This window comes from Entelurus aequoreus, linkage group LG10 (assembly GCF_033978785.1).
Source record: "Entelurus aequoreus isolate RoL-2023_Sb linkage group LG10, RoL_Eaeq_v1.1, whole genome shotgun sequence".
Taxonomy (NCBI): domain Eukaryota; kingdom Metazoa; phylum Chordata; class Actinopteri; order Syngnathiformes; family Syngnathidae; genus Entelurus; species Entelurus aequoreus.
Window position 1 is genome coordinate 29,663,704 of NC_084740.1, and position 20,168 is coordinate 29,683,871.

Consider the following 20,168-nt stretch of genomic DNA (forward strand, 5'->3'; position numbering starts at 1 on the left):
TGAATACAAAAATCTCTTTAAAAACTTTGTAAGTGTTCTTAAGAACAAAATTTGTTCTTAAGAACGGTTGCTGAATTGGGCCCATTGTGTCTTGTCCTGTGTCGTCATCCAGCAGCACGTCGTCATCCCCTGGTTTCGAACTGTGTGTCTTGTCTCCCTGGATGCCCCCTGGACTCCCTGCTGCCTTCCTGGATCTCGACTCACGTCTCGCTCCCAGCGCTTGACCTCCTGCCTATCCCTGGACCGCACCAATCTCAACACGCACCTTCAACACCACCCGGTAACACTCCACATATAATCGCTACACATAGTCACACCGTATACATTTGGATTAGTCACACACGTCATTTATGTATTTTAATAAACACGCTGCAAGATAACGACGTCCCCGCCTCTGTGCCGTCTCCTTCTCCCACTGTACCGTTACAACATTCTCTTTTTTTAGCCATGTGCAGACAAACAGTTTGTTCATAATAAAGCTACAGACACACACAATGTTTTTTTAATGAAATTCACACTCCCAAAACATCACAAGGGGGCCTTAAAGACTAATCAAAATGTTTGGGACCTGCAAATTTGTATTTAATACAAAACAGGAGACCTTTTAAGGGAATGTTGACCCCTCCAAGAAGCTCTTCTAAATCAGACTGACTTTACATGTTTTGGTGATGATACTAATATATGGAGAAGGTGGTAATAAAAAAGGAATGAAGCGTTTAGGTGCAACTTCTATCAGGATTAACACTTTTAAAAATACATTTTCACACGTTCTGTGAGGAACAACCTCGACTGTGCATCCTTGTTCGACAACCTGAGGCAGCAGTTGTGATTCAGTGCTTTTTTTGTATCTTTCTTTCTTCTTTTTTTTTTTTTAGATCTAAAGAAATAAATAAGTTGCAGGAGTTTAAGATGACAATGGAAAGGCAATCTTTTAACCACACATTGAAATGTCCATACTGATGAGACTGGCTTGTATCCCCTCTCACATGGCAGATTAGATAACTAATCCCGCTTTATGAAAATGCCGTTCATATGCAACATGATGATATTGTCTGTCTGATCGAAAATAGCTGCAAATGAGTCACACGGTTCAGTGTAGCAATGCGGCTCCACTGGATTAGCAAGTAGATCAGTGTTTGTTAGAAATGTATATTTGTGTATGGTTTCCGGGTTTAAACTTGAGGATTGTTTTTCTATTATTATTTATTTGAGCCTCCCTCTGTCAAAGAGGAAACAAAACACAAACTGTTTGGCCATCCAATTAAGGACAGTTTTATATATTGTCACCTTTTTAAATTATTTCCTACGTCATTTTTGTTGTTGCTGTGAGTTAAGTAAATTATTTTTACGAAGCACTTCTCACAGGGAGAGCTCACAAAGTGCTTCACACACACAAACAAAACAATCCAAAATCAACATATACTGCATGATCCAACAACATACACATTGCAAATAAAATAATACATATAATTATTATAACAAATAAATACAGAATAAAATGAATACACAAACCTTCCTAATTGTTAGGAATCCCACTGTTTATGTTATACATGCTTCACTGATGAGAGTATTTAGCAAACACCGTTTTGTCCTACTAATTTCAGCGATCCTTGAACTCATCGTAGAACTTTCTCCGATGCTGTCACAGAAAGACGTGTTTTATGCCACTCTTTCTTTGTCTCATTTTGTCCACCAAAAGTTGTATGCTGTGCGTGAATGCACAAAAGTGAGCTTTGTTGATTTTATTGATTTGCTGGTGTGCTCATCAGGCATATTTGGTCAATCCATGACTGCAAGCTAATCAACGTTAACATGCTATTTAGGCTAACTGAATGTACATACTGCATCAGTATGCCTTGTTTGTAGGTATATTTGAGCTCATTTAATTGTCTTACATAATTGACAGACATTAGCACCCCCCACGACCCCGAGAGGGACAAGCGATGCAAAATAGACTGATATGTGTTATTAGTAATCTAGTGATCTGTTAAATAATAAAAAGCCTCATGGAGTCAATTCATTTTTGTGAAACTGATTACTTTAAGAAAGCAACATTTTTAATCTTATTAACTCTTTGGAAGGCATGAGAAAGTGGAAAGAAAAAACGAGCAGTCTTTTATTAACAAGTACACTGCTGGTACCTCGGTTTTCGTAAGTACTCCGTTCCAAAAGATCCAACGAAAACCCAATCTTGCAAAAATCAACACTTTTTCACAAAATAAAATGTAATTGCCATATTTTCCGGACTATAAATCGCACTTAATTTTTTTTTTTTTCTCAAAACTGGACAATGTGCCTTATAGCCCGGTGTGCCTAATGTAAGTAATATGTTTGGTTGAGCTTATTTACCTCAGAGCTATTTTATATGGTACATGGTGTAATGATAAGTGTGACCAGTAGACGGCAGTCAAACATAATAAATAAGTGTAGACAGCACTATGATTGCAATATCACTCAAGTAAACAACACCAACATTCTAAATGTTCCATTGAAAATATAGAACATTACACACGGCGCTCAAACATCTATCAGAATGTTTTACTACGACGTTGGTAAGCTATGAAGCAGCACCGCTTTAAGGATTGTCGGCGCATTAAATATACGAGTATTAATATGGTGTGTGTATAAGGTAAGACATATTATCTGGCATTTTGTTTCACAATATTATGCAAAAGCAACTTTTCTTACCTTGTGGTACCTGCTGATCTGTATTTGGGATTTGGAGAAGTCCTGAAAAATTGCGCGCGTCCGCGAGTTGATAAGCTTCTTCTTTTTCCTCTATCTTCTTGTTATGTGACATTCATCCTCCGCTGTTGCCATTTCTTAAATAAAGTAGTGTAAAGTTCTTACTTATATCTGTCAGCAAACTCGCCGTGAAAGTGCTAAAACATACTGGTGTAGTGAGTTTACATTATTCACCCAAGGAACTTTAGTTATTAGAGAGTTCCCGTCGGACGGTATTTCGCGGGACACATTTCCTGTGTTGTTGTTTCCGGATGAGGAGATGCTGCTCCGTTATTGATTTAAGTAAAGTCTGAATGTAATTAAAACAGTTAGCTCCATCTTTTGACACTTCTTCCACTGCCGTCCTTGCACGCTACAGCACTACAACAAAGATGATGGGGAGAAGACGCTGCCGAAGGTGAGCCACGTGAATAAGACCGCCCACAAAACATTTTGACCAAATAACCACTATGACATGTTATGTAGACCACAAGGAAGCGTTTTCAATTTAGAAAAAAATAATAATAATTTGAAAGGGTTACGTTTGTGTATATCTTGCTTCAGGTACCTATGCCTGTTTATCTTTTGATTCCTGTGCTAAGTTTTGCCTTAGCTCCCCGTGCTGTCGGCACGCTTGTTTGTATTCTTGTATTTTTGATTGATTTATGAGAATAAATCATCGTCTTACCTGCACAGTGCCTCCGGAGTTCCTGCTGCATCTTCGGAGAATGATCCACGCGCAGTCCGGAAAATACAGCAATCTGTTCCAGACCCCCTGAAAATGTAACATTAGACACATTTCATCAATAATAATTTTTGTTTTACATGCAGAAAATTAAGATTTGACATACTTTTTACACCCTCGTACTCTGCTACAAGTTTTCATAAATTCAGTGGTGTTTCTCACCTTCTTTGTCAAAGATAACTCACTTTGATTACTTTTTTGGTTGTTGTTTAGAGCAGGGACTGTATTTCTTGCGCAGACCGAGACTGTACGGTGTGGACAAAAACATCATATTTTTATGATACAAGGCAGTACTGGAGAGCTTGGTCCGATATGGGATGTCAGCCTGGTATGGCGACCTCACTGTGAAACTGAAAACCAAATTGGCTTGTTTGTTGCTCACGGCCATTAAAGATATGAGGAAAAAGTGAGTCCATTTATGAACAAGTGTTCTTCAGCAAGCCCAGAGGATAGTGAATGAGGCATCCCATATTCTTCATTTAGCATAAGCACTCCCACCCTCTGGCAGAGGGTAGGAGTGCAAACTCAACCACTTTAAGAATTAATTTGCTCCAACCTCCATTAAATTCTGAAACAATGCGTCGTGAGGCCCGAAGATTGCGCAATAATTCCTATAGTGTTTTTACATTTGGCATGACCCTCCATGACAGTTTTGGTCTTATGTTTGTTTTCCTGTGCTTAGTGTTGTTTATGTTCCAACTCTCTTGTTTTCTTGTCTCCACTTCTAGTGTGTGTTCATTTCCTGCCACTTCACCTATGGCCTGAGCGCTGCCACCCTCACCTGTGCCTGATTGGCAATCAGGAAACACCTGCCCCTAGTTGCTAATCAGGTTGCTTCTTATCCCTACCCTGTTCCTCTGGACAGCGATGGATCATCTGTTGCTCGACAAGCGCTGACCTTGTTGTGCACTTCCTAAGTTCTCATTTGCGCTAACTAAATACTTTTTTACCTGCCGTCTCTTCATCTTAGCGTGACCCTGTGTTAAAATGTGATTCAACATGTGAGTATTGATACAACCATGATTGCAAATCCAAACTTCCTGATGGGAATAAATATTGGTAAAAAGTACCGTATTTTTCAGACTATAAGGCGCACTTCAAATCCTTTCATTTTCTCAAAACTCGACAGTGCGCCTTATAACCTGCGCCTAATGTCCGGAATAATTTTGGTTGTGCTTACCGACCTCAAAGCTATTTCATTTGATATATGGTGAAAAAATAAGTGTGACCAGTAGATGGCAGTCACACATAAGGGATACGTGTAGACTGCAATATGACTCAAGTAAACAACACCAAAATGTTATATGTTCCATTGAAAATATAGAACATTAAAATCTATCAAAATGTTTTGGTACGATTTTGTTAAGCTATGAAGCTTGATGGATTGTATTGTGCTTCAACTTACGAGTATTATTATGGTGTATGTATAAGGTAAGACATATTATCTGGCGTTTTGCTTAACAATATTATGCAAAAACAACTTTTCTTACCTTCTGGTACCTGTTGATGTGTATTTGGGATCTGCAAGAGTCCTGAAAATTTTGTGCGTCCACCCTTATAGTCGATAAGCTTCTTCTTGTTGTCTTTCTTCTTGTTATGTGGCATTCATCCTCTGCTGTTGCCATTTCTAATATAAAGTAGTGTAAAGTTTGTACTAATATCTGTCAGTAAACTTGCCATGAAAGCGCTAAAACATACCGGTGTAGTGAGTTTACATTATTCACCCAAGGAACTTTAGTTCTTAGAAAGTTCCGGTCGGACGGTTTTTCACGGGACACATTTCCGGAAGGAGGCCGTGTTCCAAAATAAAAAGTCACTTGGCCAGAAACAGATCCTGACAGTTGTCCCTTGAGAAGACATACTGTGAATATATTTGGTGAAAAATAAATATTGGGCCGATAATTATCGGTGTTGTGAAGCCACACTTATAAATCTGATTTTTTTTTAAACAATCCAATGAGGCATGTATCCTGTATTTTTCTGACTGTACGGCGCATTTAAAATCCTTTCATTTTCTCAAAAATCGACAGTGCCCCTTATAACCCAATGAGCCTAATGTACGGATTAATTCTGGGTGCGTTAACCGATCTCAAAGCTATTTTATTTGGTACATGGTGTAATTATAAGGGTGACCAGTAGGTGGCAGTCACACATAAGAGATATGTGTAGACTGCAAGGTGACGCCAGTAAACAACACCAAAACTTTAAATGTTCCATTGAGAATATAGAACATTATTTGGCCGTGTCCCCACGGCCAAAAGGGTACCGCCAGGCAGATCCAGAAGCCCACAAAAAAAATAAAAAATATGTGGGCAAGTAGATGAGTTTTTCATGTCAGACTCAGAATCAGAATAGTTTTATTGCCATTGTTTGAGAACAGGTTCACAAACTATGATTTTTTCTTGGTACAATCGTGCAACATTGTACAACATGTGCAATGTTTGTCAAAATTGTTGTTACCTTTTTTTTGTCGGAAAAAGTGAAAGTGGGGCGTACAAAAACCAAGATACAACTATATATTTTACAACACAGCAGCAACACAACTAGTTTTGTGATAGCGCTGAGGAGCAAACTGCACAGCCAGCATTAATCCTCACTGATAAGTACAATACTGCAAGTATAACCCGCATGAGTTTCATACTCATAAGGTTTCTCATTGTCATCCCATTGGGTTGAGTTTTTTCTTGCCCTGGTGCGGGATCTGAGCCGAGGATGCCGTTGTGGCTTGTGCAGCCCTTTGAGACACCCGTAATTTAGAATCAGAATCAGAATCAGAATCAGAATAGTTGTATTGCCATTGTTTGAGAACGGGTTCGCAAACTAGGAATTTTTCTTGGTGCAATCGTGCAACATAAAACACATATAACACATATTTGGTAATAAAAAGAGCTGTAACTGAGCAATCAGAACTTATTATAGACTTAGAAGGAATTCAAGGGCTATATAAGTAAACTTTGATTGATTGATTGATTGATTGATATCAATAATTGAGAAGCACGGTTAGAATTTTAAAGCGCATGCAGAGAGATACATAAATCTGCTAGGGACTGACCACAAATGCTAATGTGTGTTGATTCAGTGAGGTCCTGTATTGTACTCCTGTACTCACATGATACTTCTTTGAATTCACATTTTCTAGACAATGGAGTTTTTTTTGTTTCCGGATGTGTTTAAAAGTGATATTTGTTATTTCTTTATTTTCATTTGAACCTCACTGTTTCAGAGAAAACAAAACAAATCAATACAGCTTGTTTGGCCATCCGAGAGCTGTGGAGTTCTGCCTCCGTGGCAGCCTCCTACCATGCTTGCACGCTTTCATCTTCCTGCCTTGTGCTGCTGCCATACCTTCCCCGTTGGTTATTTTTAACCTCGCTTCACTTGCGCTTATTTGGGCCAGATGGAGTCTGCCCAGAAGCGTGTGTTTGGGGGGGCAAACCTGCCCTCCTGGTTAGCCTCTCTCACTATTGGAACGAGGCCTGTCACAAGGCATCAGGGTGACTCATCTCGGGAGGACGTGTGAACTCATCATTTCCGCTGACTTTTGTGTCGAGGAGTGATCGTCCATGAACGCTATTGTTCCCTCAGGACACTCACATTTGGCCAATTTACCGCTCGGCCTTCAGAAAAGAGAAACAAGTAAGTTCAAATGTAATACTTTTTGTTTTAAGTGCAGTGACTAGAAACCCACGTGCAATTAGAAGATCACTGAAGCAAACAGACGTTTTGCTATATTTCATAATGTTTATTTACTAAACCGCAGAAAGGATGTTGCGGAATGTTGAACAATCGCACTCAGACACAGCTGACAATTGGAGAGAGGTGCCTCTTGTATATTGTACATTTGTTTGCATCAATGGTTCTCAAACTATTTTTTTTACCAAGTACCACCTCAGAAAAAAACTTGACTCTCCCAGTACCTCCATGATGACCAACATTAAAATACAGTAGCGTAGTAGGCCTGTTAGGGATGAGACTTGACAAGAGTTTTCCGGTTCCGATTCCACCTTCGATTCTGCTTAACGATTCGGTTCCTTAACGGTTCTTTATTCTATTCTTATTTCGAAAAAAAGGTTGATTAGCATCAATTTGGTTTAGTTTAGATCAGGGGTGTCAAATGTCCGGCCCGAGGGATGAGTTTGCTAAGTATAAAAATGTACCTGAAATTTTTTAATGAATGAAACAACTGTTCTAAATGTGTCCATTGGATGTCGCAATAGCAATTATTTGTATCTTTGAAGATGATGCTACATACAGTATGTACAAAATAAACCACATGATGTTTTAGTACATCAGTCGAGGAAAATCATCAAACTACATACATTACATCCTCTAATTTGATTTTGATATACTTTTTTTTTATCTTGATAGATTGAAAATTAAAACCAATGAGTTGACTGATGAACATTATCACATAATTTATTCAGAAAATATAAATAACAACAGATAAATTATTAACCTCAACATGTAAGTGTAAAAAAAACCCAACAACATTATGATTTGTACATTTGTACTTGTTCTATTTTTACACAAAGAAAACAATCTTAAGTTGTCTTTATTTTTAAGTTATCGTGCCGTGATTTTACCAGTCTGGCCCACTTGGGAGTATATTTTTCTCCATATGGCCCCCGATCTAAAATTAGTTAGACACTTCTGGTTTGGATGTAACATGACCTTAGAACGCTTCAGAGGCACATAAGTAGCATAGAAAGAAAATAAAAATAAATATAAGAAATTAATATATTCTTTTGTAGGATTTAAACAAATAAGGAAATTACACAAGAATGTTACATTTCGTAACATTTGATATCAACTTATTACATGCAAAGTGAGATATTTCAAGCCTTTTATACGTTATAATGTTGATCCTTTTGGCTTACAGTTTATGAAAACCTTGAATTGATAATCTTAGAAAATGTAAGGTTTTAAAAACTGTAAGTCAAGATCATCAAAATTATAACAAATAAAGGGCTTGGCATATCTCACTTTGCATATAATTACGCAATAGCACAGATTACTTTCATATTTGAAGTTAGTTGCTGACATGAATGGACTTGTACACCATATTCAAATTGTTTTAGTTTTACATACAGTATATAATGGAAATGAATGCGTGAAAATGTTTTTTGAGGAAAACATGCAACTTTTCTCAGACTACTATTGAACATTCACCTACCGAAAACCAGGAGTGTCCACAGTAGCAAGTAGATGCAAGGTTTTGACCACAAACAGTCGTTGTTCGGTGACATTCGTCTAGCGGCTGTCGTGAACTGGGGCAAGTACTGCCCGGCTCGGAGCCAGTCAGAATCTGTCTCTCGTCATGCTCATCTAAATTAGAAGGAATTAATTTCAATTTAATAAATAATAGCGCTAACATTACAGTTGGTGAGTTAGTACCTGTAGTATTCAGATGACGTGCTAGTGTTACTGCTGCTGGGATGAGAGAGGAGCAGTTCAAAAATGTGACATTCATTTATAATTATTGCATGCTGCGTGTTCAAATGTTTTAGCATATTGCTTGTATGTCCTCCTCTTGATGAAATAGCAGCCTTATAATTATTACAAGTAGCTCTGTTGCAAAATGTTATTGTAAATTGTCAGCGTTTGTTCCGCCCAAGCAACCCAATTTGCCATCTGACGTCACTACTCCCGTCGCGTAATGACAACATCTCCACTCAGAAGAATCGTTAAGGGAACTGTTTTAAAAAATGGAAAGGGATACCAAGGAATTAATACACGGTTCTGAATGAAAAACGGTTTTCGATTCCCATCACTGGCCTATGTATTCATTAAAAACAAGGTAGAGGTTTTGTTTAACAAGTATATTCAATGGTTGCCCATTGTACATTACAACAGCAACACTCTGTTTAAATATAAGACAATAAAACACTGTACTTTAATCAAGTGATTGTTTGTTGTACCACTAGATGAAGCCCACAGACCACTAATGGCACATGTTGGTCAGTTGGACAGTTTGAGAAGCACTGGTTTACATTATACAAGACTCAAAACACAAATCAATGACATGTATCCCCTTAACGTGATTGCATATATATATATATATGTATATATATATATATATATATACACATGGGGGGGGGGGGGGCGTGTTTGGGGCGGGGGGCGTGGTTGGGGCGTGGCTAAGGGTGTGGTTAAGAGGAGAGTATATTTACAGCTAGAATTCACCAAATCAAGTATTTCATATATATATATATAATATATATATATATGTATGAAATAATTGACTTTCAGTAAATTCTAGCTAAATATATATATATATATATATATATATATATATATATCAGTGGAGGCTCCTCCATAGAGGTGGAGGAGGCCTGGCCTCCCCAATAATTTGAGAGAAGAGAGAGATTTAAAAAAAACAATAAATATATTTATTTTATTTATTTATTTTAACAAAAAACATATTTTTTATTTTTTATATTCATATTATTTTAGTTTTGTTCATAAATCTAAATGTTCCCATGGCTAAAACCCAATATTGCAATTGTAAAGCAACAGGCCAGATTTCCCTATCAGTTTGTATTAAGGGAGGCCAGGCCTCCCCTAGGAAATTAGCTTCTCATAGAAGTCAATGTAATGCATGCTTTTTCATGCCAATATGTGATTGGCCAGATCACTGAAAATGGGTGGGCAACGGAGGCCTGGCCTCACCATGCATTGTGTCCAGGGCTGAAAGATTGACATTTTGTTCGTCCAATCACATGCTACTGGTTCATTTGGAATCAATCCTTTCCTTTCCTAATCAACACAGAAGCCATTTTGAGAATTCGCCAGCCACTTCAGTCAAACAAACACTCGCCATAGTGGCTACGAGTGTCCTATCAACTTGTGCTTTTCAGGAAATTTAGAGAACACCCCTGGCTATCATCCGTGAAGTTTATAGCTCATATAGCCAAATACTTTTGCTTAAAACGACCTCGGAAATCGTAAATGAAGCCAGCACCAACCTGTGGAGTGGAGTCCAGGAGAGAGCATGCCGCCCCTCAGCTAAACCAGATGTGAGTTGAACTAATTAGATGTCTCTACCAGTGTTACACCACTAGTTCTCAGTAGTAATAACACTCCATTTTGTCTGTGTTTCTCAGCAGATAAAGCCAACTGGAACCATATTTTTACATATTTTACATTAAATATATTGAATAAAACTACATATGATAAAGAAAGTGTTATCTTATCTTTTTTATATGCTAAACTTGATTAAATTGGTGATTACATGTTGAAGCTGTAGAAGAATGAAAAATGTAAGCTAAACAAAATTGTTTTTAACTACATAATTAAAATTCCTGCCTTTTACACATGTTCACTTGGCGTTTATATAACATCCAAATGTCATTTCTCAGCTTAATTATCAGGCAGGCTCATAGACTTACAGCAATGTAATTTCTTCAGGAAGGCACAAGGCTAAGCTCTGCACAATGAATTGCATCAGCAAGAACTTTCTGACTGTAGCTTACACTCCAAATAGTATGCCTTTGGCCAGCACAAAGACAGATAAGAGAACAGGGAACATTCCATCGCGAGTGAAGTGAGCAAGCGGAAAAAAATGGCCTCCTCAATTCTGGAAGTCACCAGCCTCCACTGATATATATATATATATATATATATATATATATATATATATTTATTTTATTTTATTATACATATAAATAAAAGACATACTTGAATTTCAGTGTTCTGCAGGCTATCCAGTAGGTGGCAGTATTGTCCTGTTTAAGAGTGTCACAACATTGCTGTTTACGGCAGACGAACTGCTTTACGGTAGACTAAACGTGACTGCTGTTGTTGTGTGTTGTTACCGCGCTGGGAGGACGTTAATGAAACTGCCTAACAATAAACCCACATAAGAAACCAAGAACTCTCTCTCCTTGTTGTGCACTCTACTCTCTAAAAGCCGTAGATGTTATGACGTCATTGGGCAGGCAAGCTGCTGGGAAAGCGGACGTGAGAACGGCTGTCCCCACTCAGGTCCGCATTGAGCTGGAGGGGGCGTGGCCTCCAGCTCCGGCTGAATACCGGGAGTTTGTCGGGAGAAAATCTCTGCCGGGAGGTTGTCGGGAGAGGCGCTGAATAACGGGATTCTCCCGCTAAAAACGGGAGGGTTGGCAAGTATGGCATAGGAGAAAAGCGTGAAGAAACATTAACGTTTAATTAACTTAAACTACCTAAGGTGTTTTTCTAAGAGACACCAAATGTAGACCTGTTCTCATTTTAAATCTGAAAGTATTAAAGGGGTTGAAATAGTAACTATACTAAATGTGATTAAATGTTCCTATCAATTACAATAAAAGCATTGACATAAGTGATTGATATTGTGTGGTGGAGCTTCCATGGTACTTTCTAACAACACGTTAAATTACTGTGTTATTTTTTTTCATGTGGTGATCAAGCTCCAATGACTCATTTGCCTTGGGCTCCCAAATGCTCCCTTGGTCACTATTGTCTAATATTAGAGAGCATCGATTTCATTTCAAAAATATTTATTTTCAATGTGTATGGCTGCAATATTAATTAATACTTTTGTATTATTATGACTAATATTCATACTACAGCATACAATATATGTATTTACATACAATACATACAGCAGGGGAAGGGATTCATATGGCTCCATGAGAGGAAGAGAAGAAGTTAATCCGTTTGCAATGCAGTCTGCTGAAAATGATGGAAAGCGCCACTCTACATAGCAACTGAAGCTATAGTCAAAGATATTCAACACTCTGCCATCTGGCGGCTAAAGTGGATAGTGAACCGCCCCAATTAGTCACGTTTCATGTATCAGGCAAACCGCCATACGTATCCACTTCCTACTGTCATTTGTTGTTTACACTAGTTATCATAGACATGCAACACATTTCAAAGAAGGCATAGAGTGAATAAATAAAAACTCATTGAGGTCAAATCATTTGCCGACAGCTTGCACCCCACCCCTACCCCCCAGTTGAAACACCCATCTGCGCCCCTGCTGTATTACATGCTAAGCAGCAAGCAACATCTATTCATTTTTTTCCCATTTTCTACTGCTTGTCCCTTTCAACACAAACAATTGAGGGAGGAGAGAAATTGGCCTTTTCTCGCTGGAAATATATCCATTATTTTGAGTATTTGTCAGCTAAAGATACCAATATTAAAGTCCAATGAGCATGGAACATGTAACTAATAAAAGTAACTTGTAATCTATGTTAGTTACTTTTCAAATAATGTAATAAGTAAATAAACCAAGTTACTTTTTAAAAGGAGTAATCAGTAATCAGATTACTTTTTGAAAAAGTAACTGGCAACTGAACAGTGGTTAAGTTGTAAACTACAGTACAGGTAACACGCAAGTTTCACACCAACAGCCGGTGTCATACATACCACCACAGCTGATCTGTCGTACAATACCTTGCGGAGTAGCAACATTTGAAAACGCATGCAGAGGTAAGTAAAGCTGCTGAATGTATATTTTTAGGATTTTATCGATATATATATACCAATATTGTCATTCCTTATAGATAACAGTATTCATCTGTACTCTTATCAGTGCTTTATGTAATTTGGGAGAATAAAAATGTCAAAAAAATATTTTTTTATTACCATTTTAATTATCACAAGATCGGTTCGCAGCAGAGTGTGAAGCGACTGGGATGGGAATCTGCACCTCCAAGTTCGAGTCCATGGTTCTCGCCCGGAAAAGGGTGGAGTGCCATCTCCGGGTTGGGAAGGAGATCTTGCCCCAAGTGGAGGAGTTTGAATACCTCACAGTCTTGTTCACGAGTGAGGGAAGAGTGGATTGTGAGATCGAGAGGCGGATCGGTGCGGCGTCTTCAGTAATGCAGACGCTGTATTGGTCCGTTGTGGTGAAGAAGGAGCTGAGCCGGAAGGCAAAGCTCTCAATTTACCGGTCAATCTACGTTCCCATCCTCACCTATGGTCATGAGCTTTGGGTTATGACCGAAAGGACAAGATCACGGGTACAAGCGGCCAAAATGAGCTTCCTCTGCCGGGTGGCGGGGCTCTCCCTTAGAGATAGGGTGAGAAACTCTGCCATCCAGGGGGAGCTCAAAGTAAAACCGCTGCTCCTCCACATCGAGAGGAGCCAGATGAGGTGGTTCGGGCATCTTGTCAGGATGCCACCCGAACGCCTCCCTAGGGAGATGTTTCGGGCACGTCCGACCAGTAGGAGGCCACGTTGGGAAGACTAGCTCTCCCAGCTGGCCTGGGAACGCCTCGGGATCACCCGGGAGGAGCTGGACGAAGTGGCTGGGGAGAGGGAAGTATGGGCTTCCCTGCTTAGGCTGCTGCCCCCGCGACCCTACCCGGATAAGCAGAAGAAGATGGATGGATGGATGGATGGATGGATGGATGGATTGTACACCACCAACATCATGTAACATCTCACAGAAGGGATGTTTTGAATCAACACCTGTTTTGTAAGTCTTAAGCAAGTAATTAGCTATGTTTGCAGTGCAAGGTGCAATGCAGTTAAGTCATCATCTTGTAAAGACCACACCGGTCCATCACTGTGTTTCTATTCATTAAAATTGCACTCAGTACAAATTAGAAACACAAACAGTTATCTCCTTTAATAGCACCATTTTAATAATTCAAAATTACACCTTTTCAAATCCACTACAATGCATTACGGAAAATATCCAAAACATTTTCTCCACACCTCCATGTTTGGCACATTTTAGTTTTTTAAATCTCTTAAAAGTATAAAAACTAAATGAACTAAAACAAATGTGTGCTTCTCCTGTCACCAAAAGGTTAATTAAACAATGTGGGTTCCGACGATAATTGACTTTTGGGGAGGTTTTGCAAAACACATGTTTCGAAATCATAATTATCTTGGATAAGACACAGTGTTCTCATCTTTGGTGTACAGCAAAGGTTGTGAAGAATTATGAGAAGCAAGTGTTTCTGTCTGCATGTGTGATCCTCCATAAAAGTGGTTTATGTTGAAATTCCCTCATGTGCACGTAAAATGCGGTGTTATTGTTTCATCCGTGCATTTCTCTGGAGAGTGATAAAACAGAGATGTTCATTGTCTCTGAAGTTAAAATATAAACACATGCACACTTCCAGGTTTTGATGATATAAAAAAAAGTGCATGCACATCCATCAACAACATAGCTTTTATGAGAAACACTCCGAGCAATGGAAAGAAAAATATACCCTATTATTGTTTTAAATAATTGTTGCCATTTTCTATTTTAATCTTGGATAATCTGTGCTTAGAGCAATGTTTTAATGTGGTTAAAACATCCATTGCTTTGAGAAAACCTTATTTATTTTGAGGAAAACACACTCCATACACTATACCTTGGAGACATAATTCATATAATGATGTTATTATTCCCAAATCATTGCAGATAAAAACGTTCGCCCGGAGTCACACATTAAATATTCACACTCTTACAAAAGTGCCTTTACATCAGACCTGGGCATTCTGCGGCCCGCGGGCCGCATCCGGCCCTTTGTACGTCCCTGTCCGGCCCGCGTGAGGCCAATCATAAATTACAAAATAAATTTTAAAAAGTATCTATCTCGAGTGTGCAATACAACGGTGCTGCTTTTGTTTTGAAAAGCGTTATTTGTATGACTTCCGTGTGGACGTATGCTCGTGCGTGCAGCGGCAATCACAAGTTACAAAATACATTTAAAAAAACATCTATGTCGTGCGTGCAATACAACTGTGCTGCTTTTATTTTGAAAAGTGTTATTTATGGGCGGTCCGCCCGGTTATCCCCGAGACGCTAAAAAAAGAAAAGGTGATGACGAATGGCGTGTTTTCATCAAGACATGGACTGCCAAGTAAAGGTAAAGCCGTGTGGATGGATGGATGTTGCTGTGTTTAAAGAATATAGTGTAACGACCTGCTGAAGTTGTTGTCTTCTTGAGTTGCGTAAATGAGGAGTGAGGATATGTGCGTGTGGAAGGAACGAGATAAGTTGAGCTGTGTTACTATAGGTTGCTCAATAAAAGTTTAAAAAGAGCGTCAGACTTGGTGTGCACTTCTTCTGGATGCTACAATTGGTGGCAGAAGTAAAACTTTGCGCATACTGCACTGCTTAATTGTGTGCGCAGCCTGCTACGTCATCGAGAGGTACGTGCCACGTGAGGAGCTCGCCGCAGAGAGAGAGAGAGAGAGAGAGAGAGAGAAAGGAAGGAGAGAGGCATTGTCTACAGAGAGAGAGAGAGAGAGAGAGAGAGAGAGAGAGAGGAAGGAGAGAGGCAGTGTCTACAGAGAGAGAGAGAGAAAGGAAGGAGAGAGGCAGTGTCTACAGGTGCAGCGCACGCTGCTCGGCATGGGGGAATTCCGCCCTCAATGAAGACTCCCAGGTTTGATGGCAAGGCGAACTGGGAGGCATTTCATCCCACTTCTGACATCAATTGTAGAGTCCAGAAGAAGTGCACACCAAGTCTGAAGCTCTTTTTAAACTTTTATTGAGCAAGCTATACTAACACAGCTCAACTTATCTCATTCTTTCCACACGCACAGCTATCCTCACTCCTCATTTCCGCAACAGCAACGCTTCCTTCTTCTTCGCCAATCACCTTACAGGCGTGCTACGTTCACAACAAAGAGGATGCAGGATAAAGTGACAGAAATTGAATTTTTGCATGGTATTATACATCAGGAAGTGTTGTGTAAGAAAGTGTTAAAAATAAAACCATCAAAAGCCATCTGCTTTTGTATAAAGATAAGTTAGGTTGAATGAAAATATTATTATTTTTTATCTTACGGTATATCAAAAATAATTTAAGCAAAATTTAATTGAAATATTGTCGGTGTGGCCCTCCAGCAGTGCTCGGGTTGCTCATGCGGCCCCCGGTAAAAATTAATTGCCCACCCCTGCTTTACATCATGTGAGGAATCTTGCCAAAAACAAAGCAGCGCCCGGCCTCTCTGATTATATTCCGGAGCGCACCCTCAAAACAAACTCACTTAAAAGTTAACCTGCGATGATTAAACATGCACAGACCTCTCCTACCAACACAATCTGCGAGCCGCTTTATTGTGTGAAACGTCCGTGTCGATGTTTTCGAGGGAGGGCTGCAGCTCGCATTGATGCCTCTATCCCCTGGAGGCCATAAGTTGTGTGCGATTACGAAAGTGGACCTCATTCTTATTATGGATCCCCCTCAAGACCACAAGTAACAAAGAAAAAATATGTTCATTACAGCTTCGGCTTCCGTGGCTGTATTATTGATTTTACTTTAAAGTTGCAACAACAGTGAAGTGGGTCAAGTGTCAAAACGTGGGAAGCTTGAACGGAAAGCCAGTTATATATCAGTTAATAATAACGGATCTTTTAAGTACATACACAATCTAGCGCTTTTTTAAGACTCTGTGGTATGACCCACTTACCCATCGGCATTAGGTAAACCGACGTACAAGGATTTCCTCATTTGTCGTTAATTGCAACATGTGCAGCCTTTAATCATGCAACATTAGCACCATTGGGATGAAACATGTTGTGTCGAATTGCTTGTGCTTGTAATTAGCAGTAAACCAACATATTTTCAGAGGTACATAAATTCCCTCTTAGAGTTTACCTGAAAGGTGATTAGTCCCACGTATTTCTAGCAAAACACTTGATAAATGTGTCGCCCCCGCACAATCCATCAAGCATTAGGGATACACAATTTTAAGCCGATGCAGATAACTTCCTGCTTCTCAATATTGAAACCTAATAACTATTGTATGGAAGCAGGCGGGTTTATAGGCTTTCAAAAAAGATAGGGTTTGATGTGTTGAGGCGTAATGTTTTTGTTGTCCGTGAATGTTTGCTTCAAATAGCACTCCGTGGAAGTCGATCCCTACCCGTTCCACGGATATCACGTCACAAGAGCCAAGCGTGCAGGTTTAACAAAGTTTTAATGTTTGTCACAAGTTTTTCCAAAATGTCTTTCAGCATGTCGTGACGTTGCCGTCACTCCCAATCCTCTCTCTCGCTCTGCTCCCGACCGCTTACTGTTAAAGACAACAGAAGATTAGATTAAAACGTACAACCTGTGAAATCTAATCACTAATGTAATCACTAATGGTGCTGGTGCGCGTCGTCAGTACCATGGACAGCGGCTGTGACTTTTCCTCCTACAGGCAGCGCTGACTGCACCTGCCCCCACACACGCAAAAAGTCTTCCTCTGAAACAGCGGTGGAATCCCTCATGATCGACGTCATGTTTGTTTACAACGAGCTCAGAGGAAGTTTACGACGGGCGAATGAGCGCTTGATTTACTCACCCTAACCCACCTACAGCACAGTGCGGGTGCCGTATTTTTCAGACCATCGGAGTTATAAGGCGCATTGCTGATGAGCGGGTCTGTTGAGGTCTATTTTCAAACAAAAGGCGCACAGATTTATAAGGCGCATTAAAGGGGTCATATTATGATTTTTTTGTGGTCTACATAACATGAAATGGTGGTTCTTTAATCAAAATGTTGCATAGATTATGTTTTACAGATGATCTTCAAGTCGCTTTCTGACCGTTTTTCAGGATGCGCCGTTTGTGGCGGTCTTATTTTCATGGCTTACTTTTGACAGCGTCTTCTCCCCGTCATCTTTGTTGTAGCGGTGTAGCGAGCAGGGACGGGAGTGGAAGAAGTGTCAAAAGATGGAGCTAACTGTTTTAATGACATTCAGACTTTACTTCAATCAATAACGGAGCAGCATCTCCTCATCCGTGGCTCACTAGTGCAACAACACTACAACGTGTCCCGTGAAAAAACGTCCAACCGGAACTCCCTAATAACTAAAGTGCTGTGGGTGAATTATGTAAACCCACTACACCAGTAGTTTTTAGCGCTTCCATAGCGAGTCTTCCGACAGATATAAGTTAGAACTTTGCGCTACTTTATATACAGCGAAGGATGAATGCCCCATAACAAGAGGATAAAGAAAAAGACGAAGCTTATCGACTGCAAAGGCGGATGCGCACACATTTTCAGGACTTATGCAGATCCCAAATACACATTAGCAAGTACCAGAAGGTAAGAAAAGTTGGTTTTGCATAATATTGCGAAACAATACGCCAGATAATATGTCTGTTATTAGGTGCCATTTTGCGGTCCTTATACACACACCATAATAATACTTGTATGGTGAAGCACAGTACGTCTGACTAAGGTAGCCTTAATGCTTCGCCCATACATCAAGCGGTGCGGTTTCATAGCTTAACATGGTCATACTAAAACATTTTGACAGATTTTTGAGCGGTGTGCGTAATGTTCTACACTCTCAATGGCACATTGTTTACTGGCGTCACCTTGCAGTCTACACGTATCGCTTATGTGTGACTGCCATCTACTGGTCACACTTTTCATTACACCACATACCTAATAAAATTGCTTTGAGATCGGTTAACACAGCCGGAATTAATCCGTACATTAGGCTCACCGGGTTATAATTTGAGAAAATGAAAGGATTTTAAGTGTGCCTTACAGTCAGAAAATACAGGAATCATGCCTCATTGGATTGTTTAAAAAAAACAAATCTGATTCATAAGTGTGGCTTCACAACACCGATAATTATCAACCCAATATTTATTTTTCACCAATTTATATTCACAGTGTATATTCTCAAGGGACAATTGTCAGGATCTGTTTCTGGCCAAGTGACTTTTTATGTTGGAACTCGGCCTCCTTCCACCCACCTTGTTTTGTTGAATGTTTTGACATTTTCCTGATTCTGGACTCTGGGATGTCTGAAATATGTCCTGATTCTAGTTGTTGTTTTGTTCCCCATGCTTTTCTTTCTACATTTAGACTTTCGACTTCAGGTTTTTGGTATTTATGGATTAAAATTACTCCTGTCTTTTGGAATAAACCTTTTTGAGCAATATTCCACTGTTGCTTTGTCCTGGCTAGACTTGCTTGGTCCACCTCACCTTGCCACCACGACCGATAGATGGAACTAGGATAAACTTTAGAGTAGTCAATGTACTGCATGCACAGCAGTAGAGTGGATTCAACATTCTCTACTCTCTTTAATATTCAAATACATTTTTATAATGATAAACAATGGATAGTAGCAATAAAGCATTGGAATTAAATAGTGCCTTTTTAAGAGAGCCAAAGAGCTGCACAATGACAAAATAGGCAATTTTTTTCTGTATAAAATGCATCTCATCCACTGTAAATCGGTAAAAATGTATAAATATGTAATAATACAAATAAAATGCATTGCATACATGTACCAGCTCACTGTTTGTTCATGTATGGCCTTGTTTACGCTGCAGGTTTTTTTGGCCATATGTGACTTGTATCAGATTTTTTCATGTCAATGTGAACAGTGCAATTCCGAATTTTTCACATCCGACCCAGGTCTCTTAAGTGTGTGGATATGAATCAGATATGTATCCGTCGAAACCAGGGGTGTCAAACTCATTTTTTATCGGGGTCCGCATGCAGAAAAATCTACTCCAAAGTGGGCCAGACTGGTAAAATCATGGCAGGATAACTTAAAGACAACTTCAGATTGTTTTCTTAGTTTCAAAATAGAACAAGCACATTCTGAAATTGTACAAATCATAATGTTGTTTTTTTTTTTTTTTACAATTACCTGTTGTGGTTAATAGTATATATACTTTATTTGTCATTATTTATATTTTCTGAATACATTTTGTGATAATGTTCATCAGTCAACTCATTGGTGTTCATTTTCAATTTATCAAGATAAGAAAATAATATCAAAAT

The 20,168-nt window shown here is 39.2% G+C and overlaps 1 protein-coding gene across 1 annotated transcript in view; it reads left to right on the plus strand.

Moving 5' to 3' along the window:
- Nucleotides 1–420, plus strand: part of LOC133659133 (uncharacterized) — a 30,503-nt gene extending 30,083 nt beyond the window's left edge. The window contains exon 2 of the mRNA XM_062061868.1: nucleotides 113–420. Within this exon, the coding sequence (XP_061917852.1) occupies nucleotides 113–224 (112 nt within the window). The 3' untranslated portion in view covers nucleotides 225–420. The remainder of the gene's footprint in view (nucleotides 1–112) is intronic.
- Nucleotides 421–20,168: the final 19,748 nt, after the last annotated feature.